This window comes from Saccopteryx bilineata, chromosome 3, assembly GCF_036850765.1.
Source record: "Saccopteryx bilineata isolate mSacBil1 chromosome 3, mSacBil1_pri_phased_curated, whole genome shotgun sequence".
Classification (NCBI taxonomy): Eukaryota; Metazoa; Chordata; class Mammalia; order Chiroptera; family Emballonuridae; genus Saccopteryx; species Saccopteryx bilineata.
This window is the reverse complement of record NC_089492.1, coordinates 22792491-22813128: the sequence shown is the minus strand read 5'-3', so window position 1 is coordinate 22813128 and position 20638 is coordinate 22792491. Positions and strand designations below refer to the sequence as shown.

General features: G+C 33.5%; 1 protein-coding gene across 3 annotated transcripts in view; it reads right to left on the bottom strand.

Moving 5' to 3' along the window:
- Nucleotides 1-20638, bottom strand: part of CSMD3 (CUB and Sushi multiple domains 3) — a 1246722-nt gene that overhangs the window by 771091 nt on the left and 454993 nt on the right. The window contains exon 7 of one of the 3 annotated variants that reach the window (XM_066265798.1): nt 902-1213. The exons of the other annotated variants lie outside the window; for them this stretch is intronic. Within the exon in view, the coding sequence (XP_066121895.1) occupies nt 902-1213 (312 nt within the window). The remainder of the gene's footprint in view (nt 1-901; nt 1214-20638) is intronic. 3 annotated transcript variants of the gene reach the window in all.

Here is a 20638-nt window from a genome sequence, read left to right as displayed (position 1 = left end):
TATTTTGTAGTTGAAATATGTTCAATTAATTAATATTTTCACTGATACATTATTGATATAAATGAAATCCATTTATATTTTGACACTACATTGATTTTTCCTAAACTTCTAAATGAAACTTGCTACCAATAAATAGAAAAAAATATGCTTGCTACACTCCCTAATTTTGTGAAAGGTAGGCACGGTAATATTAATTGATTAGAAAATTATTAATATGAAATTTGACTTTGTGATATTTTTTCTCTAAAAATTAAATTAGGAAGTTAAGGAATATTTAAATTTAGAGTCATAATGTCAATGAATAGCTATGACTTTTACAAAATGAGAATCTGTTTTCAGTATAATCATAGGGGTCAGGCAATAGCTAATTTAGAAATAGAAGAGTAAGCTTTGCAAAACAATCAGCAGATATATTGTTTCTATTTTTCCAAAATTGTCTATTTTCTCAATCATTAGCTAGCATTTATTGGTGTAGCATAAAAATCTCATGCAAATACTGAAAATCACTACATAGGGATAAATCACCCATGTGTAAACATGTGCACTTATTAATAGAAACTGGCTATTTTGTTTCCCTGTTATCTGGACATCATAACTGGTATGTAGTAAGAAAGAGGTATTTAGTACTTGTCTTTACTACTCTTTTTATACATTCTTCACCCCCTGCTTTTACCCCCACCCCTTTCACGTATCCATTGCACTTTGATTATTTTATTTTCTGTGCTTTAAAATTATTCAGGTTTTTGACAAGTACTTTCTATATTTTTTAGCTACTACTTTGAACTCTTTCTTTAGCATCCTATATCCTGGCTGTGCTGCAGTTCATTTTCTAATTAGAATCATTACCAAAATATAACTTTGGCTGCAACTAAATGGGCACAAGTAAAATAACATCCAATACCTCTATGAGTAACAACTGCAAGCTCTTTAGTTCTTTCTATCTGTTCAGCATTTCTTGGTCTTCTCCTTGTACTTTGTGTATCTGCTTGATGAGGAGAGAGCCCGTCCTTGGACGTGTTGGGGTCCAGACCTGCATTTCTGAGATTCAGAACTTGCACTCGCTGTTCCTCGGAAAGTCTATGGATGGTGACAGCTGTAACACTGGATACAGTAACATCTGCAGATGTGCTAGCAACAGCAATAGCACCAGTGGTAGTCCTGTTATGCTCCTCTAACTCACCAGTGGAGGTAGTGTGGGCCAATGTAGAAGAACCTGTGGGACACAGTAGCACTAGATGCTAACTTTTTCTTTTGAATTTTGATTACTTTTTCTGATCAGTTAATAAATTATATTCCCTTCTATTACCTTAAGAATAATCAACATGAAAAGGCAAAACACAAACATGTCACTAAAACGGGAAGCAACCAGACCTGATGGTGGTTTGTATAAATCAACCTATGAATATATATTATAAACAAATACATCATATTTGAACTATAACACATGGGGGGGTGTGCAAAATAGCAAACCGATCTTCTTCGTTAGTTATCTACAGATAGATTTTAGCGGCTCAGGCCAAGCAAGTGACAAGTTTTGACAGAATAGTAAGTATGTAACCACACTTTTCTCAAAAGAATGCTTTGAATTGTCTGTGCCATCTATCTTCATAGTTTCTGGGAAAAGTGTCAAAATAATCTATTTTAAGACAAGCAAATGAAGGAGAATTAAAATCAAAGACAAAAAGAAAAATAAAATGACTTAAGAAACTGAAACCCTGGAATAACTGCTCTATGGAAATGTCTATCTTGACCTCATTTGCCAGAAAGCAGCCAACATGATCTACATATACTTTAGATTTAGTGAGTTGTTTTGTAATTTGGGTGATTTTTTTTCTTTATGCTAAAGTAGTTTTTAAAATTGAAAATTTTTTAATTCTTATTTTAAAAATCAGTTAAAAGTAACTGAAAAAATCAACTGATTGAAAATCAACTAGATTACCTTGGAATATTAATTATTACAAAACTAGTTTTAAAAATGATTGCTAATTTCAAAATATCTCATAAGCATTTAACAATATATATCTCTCTCCTCATCTTTAACCTTATTACTAAAGTTTCATTATAATTTAAAATAATGTTTTAAAGATGCCATATTAGTTTTTTTTCACTTAATTTTTTTAAAGATTGTCTTTGATAGTAAATAACTTTCATAATGAAAAAAAATGGTAAACTTATAATAGGTGCATGAAACTGAATAAAGATATATTTAAAAGAATCTTGAGAGCTAAAATAGTTTACATGAAAAAAAATTATTAAATTTTAGAGATATAGCTACCAATTAGAAATAGCAGTCAAGTTCTGGTTAGAAACCTTCTGAATAGTTTTTATAGCCAATGAGTGACATATGCCTTCATATACATGCCTTTTCAATAAACTAACCTTAAAACTTCTGTCTACAATGTAATTAGAATTTTGGACAGTAAATATATAGAGATATTTTAACCACTCTGCAAGGAAATAGCTATTTTGCTTACTGTGTTTTTGGTATGCTCCAATTTTTTTTTTTTTTGTCTTTTTGTAGGCAGGTTAGATTAGCAGAACAAATAATTCTGGTTTCTGTTTTAAACTCAAAAAAGCAGTCAAACATGAGACCCACTCATCTGTAAACAAGTAGAGGGATGTGTGTCTGCTACTAACTCCTTCAGCCTAAGTTATCCTATCATGTGTTAATTTGATTTAGAAATTCAAAAAAGTTAAATGATGATTGTATTTGGATCTGGCTAAGGGTAAATTAACTATAACAAATGTCAGATTATTTTAAAGACTTTTAATATATTTTAAGGTAGAAATTAGAAAAAGAGTTGTTACTGAATATTTATCTAAGGTACTTTGTGAAGATTAGAATCTACTCAATTCATATTGGTTATGCAAATTGGCGGCTATTATTTACTAAGCTAATATTTAGTAAAGATTTTCTTTATTCCCATGCTTAAGCAATAACTATGCTTACACTACTAATGCTCAGTAACTGACCTCGGGTAAATCAGACTCCTGGGATGCCCATGTACTCTTTACTATAAAAACAATTACCTGATACATATTACTTTCTTGGGGAATTTAATTGCACCTTCCATTTTTTTGAAAGGAAGTACAAAATCAGAATGCAAAACTAATTCTTTAAAACTTTTCATAACTTTATTATAATTTCCAGGCTTTTAGGTTTACTTTTTAAAAGAAAACCATTTAACTATAAATATGTTGCCATATGTAATCTGAAAATATGAAAAATAATGAAGTATGTACCTGTGTCAAATCTCAGTGTTCTTACCTTTAGCAAAGTATTAAACTGAATAGCTATTATACCATCACTGAAGTGATTACAACTAAGCCTAAATGATCTCTTGTAACTAGGTCAATAAATCTGTGGCAATTCTTGGAAATGTATCTACATTGCTTCTTTAATCTTCAAGACCTACAGACCAATTCCAAACCTATTTTCTTGAAGACACCAAAAGATAAATACAGTTCCTGACCACATTTGAGAGTTAGAGCTGATCTTTGGTAGAATTTAAACCAAGGATGTTCTAGCAATCCCAATCTTAAAATCCTCAATAACAGAACTCTACTTCTAATAGTGGTTACTATTTTCTTGACCTGAGTGCACAACAAGGTGTAATGTTGGACTACAGCAGGGGTAGTCAACCTTTTTATAACTACTGCCCACTTTTGTATCTCTGTTAGTAGCAAAATTTTCTAACAGCCCAACGGTTCCACAGTAATGATGATTTATAAAGTAGGGAAGTAACTTTACTTTATAAAATTTATAAAGCAGAGTTACAGCAAGTTAAAGCATATAATAATAATTACTTACCAAGTACTTTATGTCGAATTTTCACTAAGTTTGGCAGAATAAGTCTTTATAAAACAACTTACTATAGTTAAATCTATCTTTTTATTTATACTTTGGTTGCTCTGCTACCACCCACCATGAAAGCTGGAATGCCCAAGAGTGGGCAGTAGGGACCGACCAGGTTGACTACCACTGGAATACAGCACTGAAAACCCCATTTCTTTAATAACCATAGTCTAGCCAGATATTTTATAACCTGTTCACATGCTTTACTTAAATTCCACAATGACATTCTTTCCTCCCCAAACTAGAATGCAAGCTCCCTGAAGGCTGAGGTTTTTATATATCCTATTCTTTGCTGAATCACTAATATTCTAGTATACTGCCTGGTACCTAGTAAATATTCAAAAAATATTTCTCAAAAGAAATAACTAATGAATTGATTAAATAATGCTGTAATAATATTACCCTTTATAAATGGGATACATTTCATTAATGAAATATGATTAACATTTTCAACATGGCCAAGCAATATAATTTCAAACAATATAATGATTCAAGGATGATCATTTCAAAGGAAGAAAAAATGGATAATTTTGTTTTTAAATTTCAAAAACATCATTTTGAAAAAGTGTGGAATCTGTAGATAAGTAATAGGAGCTACTTTAAGATTTTTGTCATCATTCCCAAAATAAGAAATCTTACACTGTTAGTATGAAATAGGTTTACTTAGAATGTCCAAATTGCTAGAGTAAAATGCAGTTATGTTTTATAAGTTCAGGAGGTAGAAGTGCATTTAATTTTATTTAGGTATGTATGATATATACTGTGGAACTACAAAGAAATAGCATTGATTTCCTTTTAAGGCAATAAAACCATTCTCTATCATAGTTATATCATATATGACATAATTATTTAATCAAAATGGAGATCAATTTAGAATAATGATTTTGGTACCACCACAGTAACAGCAGTGTGTGAAACACAGATTTTTAAATTGTAAAAATATCATATAACAATTTAAAAACAATAAACATTTTTGCATACATATTGCTTTATGAGGTAATTATCAATATTGTAAAAAGGCTTAGAGTTAAGAATCACAACAATCCAATGGTAAATATGTAATACAACTAATCTAAAATTAAAATATATAGTGGTATTAACTTGAAAAAAATTAGTATGCCACACAGTTATGTAAACATTATCTTTAGTAGCACAGTATTAAATGCATATAAGACATACAACAAAAATTAAGGAAAATAATGTACATTCAGAAAATCTATTCTTCATTTAAAATCAAATCATGTATACAAGATGTAGTCTATCACATAAGATTATCCTTTCATTAAATTGCTTGAAATATATATAAAATTAGATGTTTACAATATAAACAGATATCTAAAATATTTAATATCCTTTAATGAGACACTTCCCAATATAACAAAAATAAATGAAATGGTTTACATATATAAGCATGCTTCTATCTAGAAATTATAACTCCATGTGATTTTAGGAATTATGATAATGGAAAATGACACATTACACATGTTAACTGGATAATTTGTTTAATAGTGATATTTACAATATTACATTTAGATTTTGTTATGAATAAAATTATGTTTTTGAAGGCATTTTTACTTCAGCAATATATCTGCAAAAGACTAACCATAATTCATAAAAAAAAATAAATGTGTAATTTAGAACATTTACTGAATACTTATATCATAATTGATTTTCAATTTCTTCTTGATTATATTTTAGTATTTTATATGTATATATATTTTAATATGCTACTTTTCTTTATAATTATTGTCTAACTCATCACAGAATTAAGAACAGAATATGTTGCTAGAGATATAAGTGGATGGTCATATATTTATATATCTATTTATATAAGCACAGTTAAAGATAATTGCATATTCAAAGATGTAGCTTTTAGATATTTGTTTGGCATGCTATTTATGTAAAAACATATATTCTGTTCCATTAATTTTAGTATTTCAAACAAAACATTTGAATAAAATTTTAATTAACAAAATAATTCTAAGTGAATACTTTCATGGCATTATGATATTTAATGAAGAGAAATGCAAAACATTAACATGAAAACATGCAAAAATATATACAAAATAATATCAAAATAAAACCTAAATACAACTAATGCAACAATTCTATTTGAACCATAATTTCAAAATTCTATAACCTTTAGCACATGTAATTTAATTTGTACATTGGTTTTTAATTTTATTTAATATTGCTTACATTGAACTTATAAGAACATGCCTATAACTTATTTTTATTGAAAATTAATAAAAATATAAGGAATAAGGTAAAACAAAGTTTGTTACATATTACAATTTTCAGGAAGCATATTATAGTTGGGAAGATAAGTATTTTTCATTTTAAACATTATTAATTCCAGTATCTCAAAACCTGCATAGAGTGGTGAAAGTGTATGTAGTATAAATATTTAACTTAGAAAAAGATGGGAAAACTAAAATGGAAAGTAGCCCTTAGAGTATAAAATATAAATGATCTACTTATGATTAATTGTTATCTAATACAAAATTCTCTATCTAGAGTTTTAAGTGAACAATACTGAAAAAAATTGTTTGCAAACTTGTTTTAAAAATTTGGTCTACACTGATATGATAAACTTCTGAATTTAAACTAAAATGCTAAATTGATTTTGAAACTACACAATTGTAATCTTTAAATATCTAATATAATGAGTATAAGATACTCTTGATTATAGGATAGATGCACCTTTAAGAAAGAGAACATCAGCAAATTAAACTATAGCATGGCAATACACAAATGCTACCACCTGCATTCAGATTTCTTATATACTAAAATATGAAAAAATGTTGATCATTGTGGAGTAAAAACATAATATCAGTAACACAAGTAAAACTTTTTCTAAGAGCATGAATTAATTAAATTAGGTATGTGCTAATTTAAAAAGAGAACTGAGAGTTTAAATATAGACTATTTCTCAATTGATAGGTGTATCAATATATATTTTTGTTTCTATTTATGTTAATATTTCTATTTAAATTTCTAAGCATTAAATAAAAAAATCAATATTAAGTTTGCAAATAGAGTTGTAACTGATAATCAAGTACAACTGATCTTGCTGATTTAATATAAAATGTGAATGAATAATTTTTTGCAATCTGAGCTAAAACTTATGATAGCAAGATTAGATTCAATCAGGCATTTACTAAATCCCCACTTAATATGAGTAAATAATGATTATAAAACCACTCAACAAAATATGTATTAATGTCAAGTGTTTACATTCAAGGTAAGAAACTCTTATTTGAAATTTTGAAATTTTGATTAAGCTCTGATACCAAACAACAATAAATGCCTTTATTTAAATGAAATATAAAAAATTAAAAGCTTCAGAAAGCATGTAGAGAGTACCTTGTTAGTCAATGATGACAAAACTATCTATCTATATATATATGTACACACACATCAATCATATCATATTATATATATGGTATATGCAGCAAATACATGTTATATGTGCTATATATAACATATATTATATGTAGTAAATGTATTAATGTTATACTAAATATCATCACAGTATTGTCATAAAAATATGAGAGAACAAGCATATCATTTCTTAGAAAAAGAGCATGCTTATGGAAATTTATTTTAAGTAGAGGATTGTAAGTCTTGAAGATATTCTTCCCCTTGAAGGACCATTTCTTGCTTCAGCAAGCTGATTAAAATGAATTATCAGAAATAAGCTTCAGCATCTTATCACTATTTTTCATACATTTTGGAAGGCTTGACTATGTGTAATGGTGGGACTTCAATGACAGTTTTACAGTGCCCAACCATAAACACACATACCACTCACAGGAATAAATATCCATGAAATACAAACCGAAGTTTAGTGTCTTGTTCTGTTTTTTTTGTTTGTTTGTGTGCTTTTTTACCTAAGCATAAGATCCTTCCATAAAGTTACAATACTGACAACAGGACTTGAGATCAGGATTTTGAAAGAGATTCTAGGCATCCTTGTCACATTTCATAAGAATAAGGGAAAGGCATAAAATGCCCCTCCACACCTTCCTAATACCATCTAGAACCCTGAAGTTTTAGACTTTTTCTTGTTGCAGCTCTTATCTCTTAGCTATAGTAGAAGCGTTTGTATTCTGGAAACAAAATGTAGGTTCGTACGCACTTAATTAGTTTCTTCCATAAAAAATCTTGTGCAATTGTTGCCAGTTTTCATGGAATATTTAAAGTCATTATTAGAAAAAAAAGAATACTATATATCTTTTATTCAAAAGTATTACATCAGGAAATCCTTTACTTTCAGAGCTTGAATTCTGTGATAATCAATATGTATTAATAATGTTTGAAAGTAAAGATCATGTCTTATATGTGTATATTTCCCATTTCCTCTTGAATGTTTAATAGATGTATGTGGGAGAAATGAATGTGGCTAAATGTACTTCTCTCTTATTTCTCAAAAACAAACAAACATTTTATATTATGTTTAATTAATATTTATTTAGTGTTGAATGTATTTTAAGAATATAATTATAAAAAACTGAATCTATCCAGATATGTTCAATTATATTATAATTGCAATTTATATTGTATGTGGTCAAATAGAAATAAAAAGAAGAGGAAGAAACATTCAAGAACATCTATGTTACTATGTTTGTATTTATATTTTCTCAAACAAGAATAGCATTTTCCTTTTCTTTCATCCCCAGAAAACCCCCCCCCAAATATTTTATTTTTATTATTAAGTGAGAAGCAGGGAGGCAGAAAGACAAACTCTTGAATGTTGATCAGAGGAATCCACCTGGCAAGACCCCTAGGGGGCAATGCTCTGTCCATCTGGGGCCACTGTTCTGTTGCTCAGCAACCAAGCTATTTCAGAACCTGATGTGAGACCATGTAGCCATCTTCAGTGCCTGAGGCCAACTTTGCTCAAAGAATCAAGCCACAGGTGTGGGCAGGGGAGAAAGAGAGAGAGAGAGAGAAAAGGAGAAGGAGAAGGAAGAGGAATAAAGAAGCATATGGTCACCTCTCCTATGTGCCCTGACTGGGAATTGAACCTGAGACTTCCACATACTGGGCTGACACTCTACCACTGAGCAAACTTGCCAGGGTCCCCCCAAAATTTTATTTTATAATGATGATATTTCATAAGGTGAAGAAGAGAACAGAAAGAACAAAGGGTAAAGCACTGGCGAGGTTATGCTTTGCTCCAATCATCATAGAAAGAAAGAATAAGGAATGACTTTATTCTAACTAACCTAGCTGATAATGTCCGAATCCTACTTTGACTATGTGACTATATCCATGTGTATCCTCTACTTCAGGGGTCCCCAAACTTTTTACACAGGGGGCCAGTTCACTGTCCCTCAGACCGTTGGAGGGCCAGACTATAAAAAAAACTATGAACAAATCCCTATGCACACTGCACATATCTTATTTTAAAGTAAAAAAACAAAACGGGAACAAATACAATATTTAAAATAAAAAACAAGTAAATTTAAATCAAGAAACTGACCAGTATTTCAATGGGAACTATGGGCCTGCTTTTGGCTAATGAGATGGTCAATGTGCTCCTTTCATTGACCACCAATGAAAGAGGTGCCCCTTCCGGAAGTGCAGCGGGGGCCAGATAAATGGCCTCAGGAGGCCGCATGTGGCCCAAGGGCCGTAGTTTGGGGACCCCTGCTCTACTTAATTCTATAACAACTTTTTAGTTTGGGAGGGATTCATCATTTTTAATTAGTTGTAAGTGTTCCTTTTTTTTTTTTAATGCCTAAATTATAAATCACACACAATGCTAGGATAATATGTGTGATATGATTTAGAGGAAACCAAGGAGCTAGCCTTACCCCCACATCTTTCTTTCTGTGTACACAGATGCTACTAAACAGATGCTCTATTAGGTATTGCCCTCTCAAGATCTTACAATCAGAGAAGTACTTTCCTGGTTGAGAGAACTACCTACACTACAGTAATTGCTTAACTGTTTAATTTGAATTTGTTTATTTTAAAGAATAAAAAACAGGGGCAGTTTGAGAAATATATGTTTTGGGAAGAAATGTGAAGCTTTCAGTAAGATCATTGCTGAGGCATTTCTCATAATTTGGTATCTGATCTCATGTGATTGTTATTATTGGAGAAACTAGGTTCATTATTAACAGATGGGTTACAGGGGAGGTGTGGGCAGTTTAGAAAGGGCTGACATTCTGGAGAAAAGACACTTCTGTTATTGATTGTGGAAAGGTTGCTGAACAACTGGTGAGAGTCTGCATAAATATACTGAAGTAGAGCAGCCTGATAAGAAACTCAGCCTACTAAGTCAGTTTTCTGCATCATGCAGTCTTTGAAACACTTGTTATTCTATATTAGCTAATGACTTGGTTATGGGAATGATTTGGTTTAAAATAAATACCAGTTTTGACTTAGAAATGTAGCATGTTATAGGAAGAAAAAACTTCAGAAATGGTAAAAAACCTACAAAGTTAACATCAAAGGATACCATTAACTGGAAAGGGAAAATGTATTATACATTATGTATTAGAGTATAAAATATAATTATATGGTGTGCTTTTTAAAATATATATTTTCATATTGAAAGGTAAATCTTCATATTTCTTTATGTAGTTAACCTGCTAAATTATTTTTACAAAAAAAAATATTTGAAGACAGTAAGTAAAAATACTATCTTTTAATACCATCAATAAAAGTAAGGCATAAATATTATAACAATAATTTCTGAGATTTACATTGGAATTTGACTTCAAGTATCATTTAGTTCTTTAGTTTGATTATGGAAATAATGGTGTTAGAGATAAAATGTGGAGAACTGATTAAGAAGGATCTCAAAAATCATCTGTTAATTTTTAACATTGTGATATCTGGCCAGCTTTCTCTGACACTCTCCACTCAAGGAGTAGAGAGTTTGAGCTTCTGGGTTACATAATTCATAAAATTAATTAGAGCTTCCTTTACTCAAATCTTCTCTGTGAAAGAGATACATAAGTTTGTATTTTAAATACAGCAAAATTCCATCTCATTTAGAGCAAAAGTTACTTGGAAAGATGGGAAAAATAAGAGTGAAACATGAACAAGAGATTTAGCAAATGACTTGTGTTTTTATATCTTTGTAGATGTGGAAAAAACAAACAAAACCTTATCTTGTATTCATTACAGAGGAAGCCACTGTTATATACTTAATGAATCTCTCTATTCCACATCCTTTCTATAAGCAAGCAAAGTAAGAGCTCTTCCTCTTCTGTGTTTCAGTAGCATTTTAAATATGACTACAATATAAATTTTCATCTTCCTTCTTTTCTACTTCACAAACATGAGTTAACCAACTACTATGCACAAACACAAGTACACACACTCTTTCACACATAACACGTGTGTGTGTGTGTATATATATATATCTTTTGTATATATATATCCATCCATCCATCCATCCTACCTTGCAAATAAACTGCCATACATTTAAAGATTCAGAGCCATGTGATATTATCAATAAAGAATACACCTAGAACTATGACACTACAGCAGGAAAGCCCTCAGCAAGGCTTCAAAAGTTGGAATAGTAGAAGAGGTATTGGAATTGAGCTTAAAAGGTGAGATTTTGGTGTGTTAAATATATGAAGAACATCCTAGTCAAAGATAACAGCTTAGATAAAAGGCATGGCAGGAGAAAAGGCAAGTCATGCCTAGGCAATTGCAAATTATTTGATTTGCAGGAATTAAGAGCCATAGCAGATGTGAGAGGCATGAACCAATGCTCTAAGAGATAATATTTTAACTTAGTTTGAAAAGACAAAGTACTGACAGACATTTTTAAGTAGGACATTGATATGAAAAGATGTTAGTTTAGAAAGACTGTAATTGCTGTAATACAGAGAAGATATTAGAGAAATATGAACTAAAGGCATGAAAAATGTTTAGCTAATTCAACCAGATGACTAGGAGCACCTTGAAATAGGGTTGCCAGATTTAGCATATCAATAACACAGAGCATTGTGAATGCCAGGTAAACAATATTTTTTTCTATAGTATATCCTGTGAAATACTTGGGACACATTCATAATTTTAAAAATCCATTGTTTATCTCATATTTATATTCAACCAGGAATTCTATATATTATTTTGAAACTGTATTTTGAAAATAATTCCAACTGACAAACTCTGAAAGTTTTCTGCATACCAAGTAAAAACTATAAACAAACACTGAACCTTCTGATTTAAATGTGCTTTGACTGATCCTGTGAGAAGTTAGGGAATGACAGAGAATAGACATGACATCATAAGAACACCTCTACCAAATTCATGCAAGTGGCTTTTTTTTATGAAGAGAAATTAAAAGAAGATCATTTGAATAAGGTGTGTGAAGTCCTTTTATTCACATTTAAGTCCTTATTCACATTTAAGTCCTTTTTAGTATTAAAAAGAGCAAATATTCTAGTTTAACCTTTTACTTATTATAAAATTTATATTCTAGCCTGACCTGTGGTGGCGCAGTGGATAAAGCATCGACCTGGAAATGCTGAGGTCGCCGGTTCGAAACCCTGGACTTGCCTGGTCAAGGCACATATGGGAGTTGATGCTTCCAGCTCCTCCCCCTTCTTTCTCTCTCTGTCTCTCCCTCCCTCTCTCTGTCCTCTCTAAAAACGAATAAATAAAATTAAAAAAAAATTATATTCTATACTTGAGGAAGAACACATACTGAGAATTAAATTTATAAGTGACTGTGAAAATACAGGGAAACCTCACTAATATGGAGTCAGGAGGCCTGAAGTGGGAGCTCTCACATGGTATCACTGGATGTTCCATCACAGTAAGAACTATTGATTATAGACCCCAGTGGAAGAGTCAACAGCAAAGAATGATCAATTAGTCCCTGGACAGTTGGCTCAGTGGTAGAGTGTCAGCCTGGTGTGTGGATGTCCTGGGTTTGATTCCCAGCCAGAGCACATAGTGGTGACCATCTGCTTCTCCACCCTTTCCCTTCTCACCTCTTTCTCTCTCTCTTTCCCTCCTGCAGCCATGGCTCAATTGAAGTGAGTTGGGCCTGGGTGCTGAAGATAGCTCCATGGCCTCTGCCTCAGACACTAAGAAGAGCTCGGTTGCTGAGCAACAAAGCAAAGCCCTAGATGGGCAAAGCATCCATCACTAGTTGGTTTGCTGGGTAGATCCCTCTGTGGGTGCATGCTTGAGTCTGTCTCTGCCTCCTCTCCTCACACTGAATAATAATAATAAAATGATCAATTATAGGCCCCAACAAGGAAAGATAAACTGTACATTGCATTGTCTACAAGAAATCAACAACCTCAGCACATTCACCAGCGAGAAACTGCCATCTCCCTGAACTCACACTTTTCTCCAATAAACTTTCATTTAAAACAACTTATCCCAATTTCCTCCTTTTCTCCTAGAAACCAATGTTTCTCTCCTTTGTTTGCTAGACTTACCAATGGCTTTTGTTATAGCTTGCTTGTCCCAAATTGCAATTCTTTGCTACTCCTAAGTAAACATATTTTGCTGGTAAAATACTAGCTTTTAACTTTAAGGTCAACAGGACACACAAAACATGCCAATTTTCTTAGCAATGCTTCAAACCACTGAAATCTGAATTGAACATATTTACAGCAAGAATGAATTGTATCAAAGTACTAGAAATGTCGCCTGACCTGTGGTGGTGCAGTGGATAAAGCGTCGACCTGGAAATGCTGAGGTTGCTGGTTCGAAACCCTGGGCTTTCCTGGTCAAGGCACATATGGGAGCTGATGCTTCCTGCTCCTCCCCCCTTCTCTCTCTCTGTCTCTCTCCTCTCTCTCTCTCTCTCTCTCTCTCTCTCTCTCTCTCTCCTTCTCCTCTCTAAAATGAATAAATGAAAAAAGTTTTTTAAAAAGTACTAGAAATGTCAACAAATACTGAATAAATTGACTATTCTCAAATTATCAAGCCTTTTACTTATTACTTTTCCCCATTCTTGTTTTTTCAGATGATAGAAAATACAAGATGAACAGGAGAAAACTCATTTTTCTCTCTCCCCTATAATATTTTTTATATATAATTATATATATAAATTTATACATACATGAACTATATAATACAAAGTATGCATATACGAGTTATATGTCATATTTAGAGAGGAAAAGCTGATAGATACTATATATAAAAAGACCATATATACATATATATGATATATGTGCATATATGTGCATATATGTTTTTGTGGGGTATGTGTGTGCATATATAGAGAAAAAATAACTACATCATTTTCTTAAAGTATACTTTTAACTCATATAAGGATGATGGAGGTTTGCTCCTCTTGTAGAATGGTTTCTTTATGTCTTCCCAAATTTCTGAATAGAGGAAATTAAGACACTATTAAATGTATTGGACATTCTGACATGTTCACTTCAAAGGCCTAAATAACAGAATTACTTAAACATGTTACAAAGAACAACCAAGATTTGCTGAGCATTTATTATATTCTACATAGTCTTTATTCATTTCATCCTCAAAAATACCTATCAGCCAAGGATATTAAAGCTCAGAGCAGTTTCAAAACATACGCTGACTCAAATTGCTAGTAGGTGGAAGAGTTAGGATTTGGATCCAAACTGTTTAATTTCAGACCACAAAACTAAATTCTGTGAAATTAGTACATATCTACTTACTGCCTCCACTACAATACCCAATATAAACATTTGTGTCTGAATCAAGTTGTAATTTTTGTATGCTTGATTTTCATTGCATTTCCTTCCTATCACCTCTTTTTCTTATAAATGTCTGTTACCATATCCCTTTGTGGAATTCCCTTGTCTCAGGGGAGAGTGGTTCTACAGGGCTTAAAGAGAAAGTTGCTCTCTCCTGACCAGGCGGTGGTGCAGTGGATAGAGCGTCGGACTGGGATGCAGACGACCCAGGTTTGAGACCTCGAGGTCGCCAGCTTGAGTGTGGGTTCACCTGGTTTCAGCAAAGCTCACCAGCTTGGATCCAAGGTCTTTGGCTTGAGCAAGGGGTTGCTTCGTCTGCTATAGCCCCACGGTCAAGGCAAATATGAGAAAGCAATCAATGAACAACTAAGGTATCCCAACGAAAAGTTGATGCTTCTCATCTCTCTCCCTTTCTGTCTGTCTGTCCATCCCTATCTATCCCTTTCTCTAACATTCTCTCTGTCTCTGTCAAAAAAGAAAAAAAGGGAGAGTGAAAGCTGCTCTCTCTAAGAGCTCTCCATGGCTTTCATTTCCTGAGAGTCTCCTTCTCTTCAGGGATTACATCAAGTGATAGGCAATGGGCAATGACTAAGGATAGAGCTTGAAAGTGCAGGAGAGGCGATGATATATACACCCTCCAGCACCTGGACTGTCACCTTTGGCTAAGATTCCCGTGCAGTATTGTCACAGGAAGCACCAGATCAGCTGCCTTCATGGGAAACGTGGGCTAGGACAGTGACGGTGGGTGCCGTTCTCCCCATTGTCCAGGCACTACAAAACCTCCTTGGATTCTTGTGCAACTCAGAGGAAGATGAAAGTACCAACGTTTCTTCTACCCTCACGCCAAATGACCTAGATATCATTTTCTTCCCTTCAGGTACAATGGGGTCTCTCTTATTTATTTAAATTTAATAGGACAAAGGAATATTTCTTGCTCATACAACTCTGTGAATTAAATTTCATACCTGTTTCACTTGCAAATTTACACCACACCCCAATAGCCTGTCTTTTTAAAAATAATTTACTTTTAGCTTGATATGATGCCTCTGTGTTCTATTTTCTCCTTTAACTATTATAGTTTTCTCTATAAAACAATTCTTAGTAATCTAATTTCACTATCTTTGAAAATTATCAGCTGCTCAACAGTTACGTGACTCACATGATCATCCCTGGGGCCTCTAAATATGTTGCTAAATTGGATCTTTTACTTCTTCTTCTTCTTTTGATATAAATAAAGCTTCTGTAAATTTCTAGTTTTTAACTTTTACCTATAGGGACTTCTTCAATCTTCAAAATCACCATGGGGATAATCTTTCTTCTAAATCCCACAAAAGTTTATTGCTCATGGAGAGTAGATATTTACTCTGAGGACATTTGCCCTAGGAATCAATTAGTCCTAAGCAACTAGTCCCCACTGATTCAAAGTCCTAAGGTTTATAGCCTCTAACAATTACTTCATGTAAGTTCCATGATAAACATTTTATAACCAACATTCATAACATTTGTATACAGCAGATATTACTATAATTTATATAGTCAAAGGTAAATAACATGATTAAGGACATTCACTGAGGTATTCATTCAAGAGTTTGTGGCTTTAGCCAATCATTCATTTATTCCTTCCCTCATTCATTAGTTATTTCATTTATGTACTTATTCAACAAGAATTTATTGAGTGCCCACTCTATGCCAGGCACTGAATGATCCAAAGGTGAGTAGTACAGACAGTATGCTTCCTAAACAGATTACACTCAATGGGGAGAGACATAGAATGGACAAATTAATATAATAGCTGGTTATGAAACACAAAGTGACATTTGAGCTTACTCTTAATAAAATGAAATAAAATTAAATTAAATTATAAGACCTGGTAGATCTGGCACTTTTATTTGGACTTTCAGATTCCATAGCTCATGTTCTTAATCTTGTTCATATCCTGCTTCTTAATGCAATTATGATTGAGCATTTTACTTTCTCTATAACTATGTTTCACCATCTGTTGTGCTATGAACTAATATATATTTTCATTTAATATTATAGCATATGTTGAGAGTAAATATAAGTATTTGAATTCTATATTTCAGGAATAAAAATTAAATTTATTGCAATAGTATCACTAACTTTTTATTAAATTAATACATATATATAGGATACACACACACACATTTCCTGCTGTTGCTAGCCACTGTTACATGCTAGGATACAATGATGACTGAAAGAGATAATGTGAACAGAGAAACAAACAAGAAAAACAACAATAAATTATCATTGTAATATATAGATATGTTAGATTAGAGTTAATCACAACATCTTTGCAACACTCTCCATCAAGAGGTAGTATATTTCCCCATCCCTTGATCTGGGCTATCCTTGTGATATGCTGTATGACCAAGAGTATAGCAGAGTGATATCACATGAGTTTTTGAGCCTCCGTTGCAAGAAGCCTTATAGCTTCCAACTAGGCTGCACAATGTTTCCCTGAGACTGGCATACACAATTATGGCCAGTCCTCTAGAAGGTCAGAGGCACTAGGAGGAGAACTAAGTTCCCAGCTGATGGTATTAGTGTGAGGCCATATTGGACCCTGAAGCACAGTCAACACTCCAGCTTAATATAGCCACACACATGAGCCCGGAAGCAGCCTGCCAAGAAACAGAATTGTGAAAAACAATAAATAATTGCTGTTTTAAGCCTCTAAGACTTGAAGTGGCTTTTGCAAGCCATGGTCAACTGACAAAATGTGTAAAATATAAGGTTTTATAAAATATATAATGGAAGCATTCATCTGGTCTAGGGGATAATTTAATAAAGAAATTTCTGGAGAAAATGTTTTACACTGGAACCAGAAAGATGCATAGACATTTCCGAGGTGAAGAAAAAAGAAAGAGGTGGTTCAGACAGAGTATGCTCTTTAAAAAGGCCATTAGGATAGGCAGATCCTGCTATTTTCTAGGAAATAAAGGCCATTTAGTATGGGTAATGCATAGACTGCCAGCAGGAAATCACAAAAAGTTAAGCTGAAAATATAGGTAGAGTACACATTACGAGGATTTGGTACATGAGATATGGTGCAAGGTTTGAAAAGATACTTGGACCTTGTCATGAGCAACAGAAAAAGTCCCTCTATTCCACTCACTCTATAAACAACATGTTTCTCTCATACCTTTTCTGAACTAAACATACACATATTTCTTAAAAAGAAAAATGTAGTAGTATGATAGGATGAATTTCCAGAGAAGGAAAGCATAAAAAGCATTCTTGAGATTAAACTTTTCTTAAATGTAGTTACCTGAAGTCATCTCTAAAGCAAAATTGAAAATTATAATTGACTTTTTTTTCTTCTTCTTCTGTATTTTTCTGAAGCCGGAAATGGGGAGAGACAGTCAGACAGACTCCCGCATGCGCCCGACTGGGATCCACCTGGCATGCCCACCAGGGGCTATGCTCTGCCCACCAGGGGGCGATGCTCTGCCCCTCAGGGGCGTCGCTCTGTCATGACCAGAGCCACTCTAGCGCCTGGGGCAGAGGCCAAGGAGCCATCCCCAGCGCCCGGACCATCTTTGCTCCAGTGGAGCCTTGGCTGCGGCTGCGGGAGGGGAATAGAGAGACAGAAAGGAAGGAAAGGGGAGGGGTGGAGAAGCAGATGGGCGCTTCTCCTGTGAGCCCTGGCCGGGAATCGAACCCAGGACTTCTGCACGCCAGGCCGACGCTCTACCACTGAGCCAACCGGCCAGGGCTATAATTGACGTTTTACCCTACAATTCTGACATGGCTGCAGTTATTTCCCCTGGTTGTCATTTTTCTATTTTCCAATGCCATCCCTATGAGCATCTAGTTCATCAATTTTTTCAAAGGTAGATAGAATTATTTGTTGATTTAAAAATATCTCTCACAACACGGTCAATGAAGGCTTTTTGAAAACCCTGTTGTGGAATGCCCATCATGACCTAGAAGGTTGCACAGGATTTGGTGGATGTTGGGGTTCTCAGAGTCCTAAGGCATGCCACACGATCGATCACTGCCAGAGTCGTTCTGCAAAAACGGTCAGCACTAGTGTTCCTTTACTGGTGATTCCATTTCAAAATGTGTTCTCAACACTGCATTTTTCTTTCATAAAAATCATTTCTGCTATAAAATGTCATAGGATCTGTGCAGGTCTCCCTTTCCTGATGGAGATCAGAATACTTTCATATGCAGGTGAATGACTTCTAAAATTTAAAGATGAAACTGCATACAGTTTGCCTTGAAACAAATCCACATACAAAACGAAGACAGTCAGTCAATAACATAAACTGAAATTTGCAGTGTAGAAAAATAAGAGGATGATTTGCAGGAGATATTATTTTGTAATCCTAAAATTGTGTACATATATTATAGTGTATTTTCTTGAATTAACACAAAATGACCTATAGCAATTAAAGATTATTTATAATGTGACTACATCTATACTTTTGCTTTTGGAAAAATATAAGTATTTATAATAAATTTTTAATACCACTTCATAGATTTGTTGTATATAATGTTTATAATGTGAGGAATAACTGCTTTGAAATTAGTTCTGCATCCAATATTGGCTATGCTGAAATGCTAAAATTAGGAATAAAATTGTGGATTATTTATTTTAGTTTCCTTACTTATTATATGAAGAGTTTGGACCAAACTTGTGGTTCTCAACTGTTTCATCATGAAATGCTACTTTCATTATATTTTTCTAAAAATATTCTGGGGGAAAACTTTTATGGACAAATAAACTGAATCACTTTCACAGAAGGAAATGTATGATCATTTAAAAATTTAATCATGGCATCTGCTAATCAGCACTTTTAATGACCATGAGATAACCAATCTACCACCAGTTTAATTTAATTATAGTGCTCAGCAAATAAAATTTGATATTTTAGTTATACAGGAGGCCTTATAATGGGTGAATTTTAATTATGCTTTTTGAAATAAAGAAAATAATGCATTATTATTATTCTTTCAGGAAATCCCAAATAGGATTACTGGGCTATAAATTGATTGAGGTTCATTCCAGATCTACAAATCCATGAGTATAAAAAATTTAACTTAAATAATACATTTGTTTCAATATGTTGTCTGCATGCCTTCCTCTCTTCCCTCTTGAGGACTGCCCCCTCTCTCTCTTTCTCTCTCTTTCACTTTCTTTTCTTCTTTCCTTCTACAAACTCTATTAGAAATTTAATACATACCTGGTATTCCAGTTTGTTAAAATAATCAAAGGTAACCTGACTAGGTGGTGGTGCAGTGTATAGAACATCGGCCGGGGATGCAGAGGACCCAGGTTCAAACACTGAGGTAGTTGACTTGAGTGTGGGCTCCGCTGGCTTGAGCACAGGGTAGCTGGTTTGAGCATGGGGTTGCCAGCTTGTGTGTGATATCATAAACATGACACAATGGTCACTGGCTTAAGTGTAAATAAATACATATTCAAAGGAATAAAGGAGATACCAAGAGCCCAAGGTTGCTGGCTTGAATGTAAATAAATAATAAATGATAAATTATCAAAGAATAAAGGAGATATCAAAACAGTAAGCATAATGCCTGACCAGGCAGTGGCGCAGTGGATAGAGTGTCGGACTGGTAGGTGGGGGACCCAGGTTCGTGACCCCAAGGTCACCAGCTTGAGCGCGGGCTCATCTGGTTTGAGCGAAGCCCACCAGCTTGGACCCAAGGTTGCTGGCTCGAGCAAGGGGTCACTCGGTTTGCTGAAGGCCTGCGGTCAAGGCACATATGAGAAAGCAATCAATGAACAACTAAGGTATCACAACAAAAAACTGATGATTGATGCTTCTCATCTCTCTCCGTTCCTCTCTGTCCCTAACTATCCATCTCTCTGACTCTCTCTCTGTCTCTGTAAAAAACAAACAAACAAAAAAACAGCAAGCATAATGATTTCAGGAATGTTAATGCTATTAAAGCACAAATACAGGAAGCATTGAAAATGAATGCCTAACTTGTTCTTATTGGCTGATTTTTTTTTTTTTTTTTTTTTTTTACAGAGACAGAGAGTGAGTCAGAGAGAGGGATAGACAGGGACAGACAGACAGGAACGGAGAGAAATGAGAAGCATCAATCAGTA